General features: G+C 68.3%; 1 protein-coding gene across 1 annotated transcript in view; it reads right to left on the reverse strand.

The window, feature by feature from the left end:
- VOLCADRAFT_87516 (uncharacterized protein) overlaps window positions 1-3862 on the reverse strand; it is a gene marked incomplete at both ends in the record, with an annotated part of 6421 nt that overhangs the window by 1330 nt on the left and 1229 nt on the right. The window contains 7 exons of the mRNA XM_002947242.1: window positions 10-302; window positions 477-535; window positions 656-1063; window positions 1120-1777; window positions 2346-2888; window positions 3061-3110; window positions 3217-3319. Of these exons, the coding sequence (XP_002947288.1) occupies window positions 10-302; window positions 477-535; window positions 656-1063; window positions 1120-1777; window positions 2346-2888; window positions 3061-3110; window positions 3217-3319 (2114 nt within the window). The remainder of the gene's footprint in view (window positions 1-9; window positions 303-476; window positions 536-655; window positions 1064-1119; window positions 1778-2345; window positions 2889-3060; window positions 3111-3216; window positions 3320-3862) is intronic.

Genomic DNA, 3862 nt, shown 5'->3' on the forward strand with positions numbered 1-3862 from the left:
GCCGCTTACGTTTGCTGGGTGCGCAAGGCCTTCGACAAGCCCACGGGGTGGAGCTTCAACCTGCGTCGTACCGGTGTGTACGGCAGCTGGTTCGTTGGTCTGGCTGCCGCCGCCATTACCGCCGCACCTACCGGCGCCCGGCCCGATGGCGGCGGCGGCGGCTCCGCGATGTCTGAGGGCCGCTGCGGCACCCGATTGACGCCGCATCCGTCCCGTACATCGCCGCTCGCTGTAACGCCTTCCGCCGCAGCGTCTGTCGGCGGTGATAGCTGTACGGGAGTTGTCGGCGGCGCTGGCGGCGACTGCGTGGCGACGGCGGCGGGAGAGGGGGCGGCGGTAGCAGTGGACGAGATCGATGACATTGACGTCAGCAACTGCCTGTGAGATCCGCCGCCGCCGCCGCCCGACAAGGCGGGCGGGTGTTGGGCCCTGGCGGCGCCGTGAGGACTTGGATGGCAGCTTGGAAGCGACCTCACGGTTTGTGAGGAGGCGGAGAGGGTGGAGACGGCCGCACCCGACCACATGCTGAAGGGAGCTGCGGGGGAGGGAGAGAGGGAGGGGGGAAAGACGAGCAAAGGATTGGAGTTATGGAGGGGCGGCGGCGGGTAAACAGGCATGCAGTTCAGTACGGAAATGTGAACAACGGACGACACACGCGACCCAAATTGGGGAACCGTGACATTGGCGGCGGCTCCGCCGCCGCCGCCGCCGCTGCCGGATCGCGTCTGTTGCGGTGTCGTCTGATGCCGCTGCTGCTGAGACGCCAGCGGCGGCGGCGGTGGTGGCGGCACGTCGCCTGCCTCCTCTCCCTCTCCCTTTCCGTCTTCCTCCACGACAGGGCATACCAGCCGGCCTCGCATACTGCCAACGCCGGAGCCGTACGTTCCCAACATCGAGTACGGCATAGGGATTTCCGACACTGGCGGCAGCTTGGACATCTCCGCCGAGTCGCCACTGCCGCCAAGGACGATCATGCCGCTGGCGAAAAGCCCCTCGCTCAAGCTGCCGCCGCTGGCCAAGCAGCCGCCGCCGCCGCCGCCGCTGCCGTAACTACCGAAATCCCCTCTGGGCCGCATGGGTGACGGCAACCGGGCTGACATTGATCCACGTGGGACGTACGGCGACGCAACGCCGTCGCCGCTGATGCGACCCGCGCTTCCCGCGATGACGGTTGACAACACGCGAGCGCCGGAGTTGCCGCCGCCGCTGCCGCCAGCACTGCCGCCGCGCGCATCTGCGCCCTAAGGGTCGCTGGTGCCGTCTGCGCGGGGCGGCTGCTGCGATCAGGTGCCGTACAAAGCCCCATGGCTGCCGCCTTGGTGCCGTACTTCTCCCGGAACTTGTTACCTTTGCCAGCGCCGCCCAACGACTTGCCCGACTGGTTGCCGCTGCGGAACGCACTGGCGGGTGTTGTGGGAGCCGTGGCGGCGGCTGAGGCAGTGGCGGCGGCGGCGGCGGCGGCGGCGGGAGCTTCAGCACTCGGCTCCACTTCCTCTTCGGCGCCGCCACTGCCTCCGTCGTCTTCATCATCTCCGTCGCCTCTGTCGCCGCCGCCAAGGGTAATGCCCTTCTCCGAGCCTTCGCCTCCGCCGCCTCGCGCCTCCGCTGCCGCTGCGGTCTCCGCGCCCAGATCCTGGCGGAGGCGGAGTCGAAGCCCAGGAGACAGAGACACCCTCTCTGGCTCGGCTTCCCGGACATCACGGCATCCCGCTCCGATACCATCCTTTCCATCACGCAGCACGCCACGCACGTCATTGAGGCGGCTGCCGCCACCACCCTGTAGCGCCCAAGTAGCGCGATCAGCGGCGGAAGGCGCCGCCGCCGTGGCTACACGGGCGCCGCCGTACAGTGAGGACGTGCCGTCGCCGCCAGCTGTGAACCTTTTCGGCGACTTGGCGACTTCTCCAGCGACGGCAACAGCAGCGGTGTCGTACGACTGCCGGATACGCCAGGCCGCCCTCCTCCCCCTCCTGGGGCAGCAGGTTCGACCTGTGATGGCGGTGGCTGCTGCTGCTGCGGCGGCGGCGGCGACGGCGACGGCAGCTGCGGCGACGGGGACGGCAGCTGCGGCGACGGCGACGGCAGCTGCGGCGACGGCGACGGCGGCGGCTGCGGCGAGCCACTTCGCTACTGTGGTTGCACAGGAATCACCGGCGCGCGGGGGGCCTGGCGGCTGCCAGCTGTAGCAGCACCCGGTAGCCGCTCTCCGCCGCCGCCACCGCCGCCACCGCCTCCGCCACCGCCGCCGTACCTCCCGACAGGTACGCCGCGAACGCCGCCGCCACCTCCGCTGACGTCGGACTTTGGTGCCTCTCAGCCGCCGCTTTTGCCGTCGCCGCCAACACCTCCGCCTGCCTCTGCTGCTGCGTCGTCGTCGGCGGCGGCGTCGGCGTCGGCATCGACCTTTCCTGACCCCACGTCCCGGCTTGCAGCTGCGGCCTCAGCCCTGTAGATCCGCCGTACATGTTTTGCAACGTGGATACGGTAGATTCAGATCCGTACGACTCGGATAGCTGTTGAGTCAACATCTGCTGCTGCTCCGCCCGCTGCTGCTGCGGGACGCTGTTTCGCGACGGTGGCGGCGGCGTCACCGGCGGTGGTGGCTGTAGCCAGGATGCGGCGCTGAGCGAGCCGTCGCCTGTGTGCGCCAGCGCCGCCGCCAGGCTGGCCCGCGACGGCAGCGGCGGCGGCTGTTGCGACTGTAGCCCGTAATTCACTCCAGCTGACGGCACATTGGTGCCAATGGTGACGACTACAGCCGAGGTTGCGGCGGACGACGCTACAGAGGAAGACACGAGCGTGTTGGGCTGTAGCAGAAACGACCCACGGGTCCGTTCCTGCTGCTGCGGGAGCTGTAGCTGCGACTGAGAATCGAATTGCGAAACGGACTGCGAGCAGCGTGATCGAAGCTTGGCCTGTCGCAGCGCCGCTCTCAGCGCCGGTGACACCATCATCCCCTCCCCCTCCCCCTCCCCCCGACTACCCCCACCCCCCACCCCCACCTACTGGCCGCCCCCCACACACCCCGCAGCAATCGACCACCTCCCTCCCAGCCCCCACCTGCCGTATCGTGTTATCGTCCGCGTGTGCTGTAAACCCCGCGATGCCCTCTGAGCCCGCGGGCACCGCCGTCGCCGTCGTGGCGGCGGCGGCGTGGCGACGGCGGCGGCAGCGCTGACGTCATGGCTTGGTACTCCATCACCGACCGTCCCGAACCTGTGGCTTCAAAGGAGTACAAGTCATCGCCACCACCGCCGGCAGCGGCGGCGACGGCGGCGGTGCCGCCAGTAGCGCCGCCGCCGGCGGAGCTGTACCTGACCTGTGCATTGCCGACGGAACCGGATCTTGGCGTGGACGAATTCGGTGTGTAACTGGGCTCCACGCCGCCGCCGCCGGCGTTTAGTGCCGCTGCTGCAGCGTGGTTGCGGATGCTGTTGTTGCTGTTATCGTTGTTGTTGTTGTTGTTGTTGTTGTTGTTGTTGTTGTTGATGGGGTGTTACACTGTGGGCGGCTCGCCCGATAAAGGACGAGCACCGGGGGCCCTGACCGGGCCGAAACACAGCGCAGGGATGGGCGCGCGGCTCTACGTCCGTCTGTTCCTCCGCGCGCGCCTCGATCCCTCACTCACGCCAACCGGGACACTCTCCCAGCCCCTGGCTAGGCAACACAGCGGCGCAGAAGACTGCGAACCGATCTATGCGAGAGCCGCACGAAAGGCGCCACTTCGCCTGGCCTGCCTATTCACGCGCTCTCGTCCCTCTTGACCGCCAAAACCAGAACAAAAAGAAAACACCACCGGGGGCAGGGGCTCTACTCGGGGGCCTCCTCTACACACACAAAAACCAGGGCCCCACGCAGCCAG

The sequence above is a fragment of the Volvox carteri genome (assembly GCF_000143455.1).
Source record: "Volvox carteri f. nagariensis unplaced genomic scaffold VOLCAscaffold_5, whole genome shotgun sequence".
NCBI classification, from domain to species: domain Eukaryota; kingdom Viridiplantae; phylum Chlorophyta; class Chlorophyceae; order Chlamydomonadales; family Volvocaceae; genus Volvox; species Volvox carteri.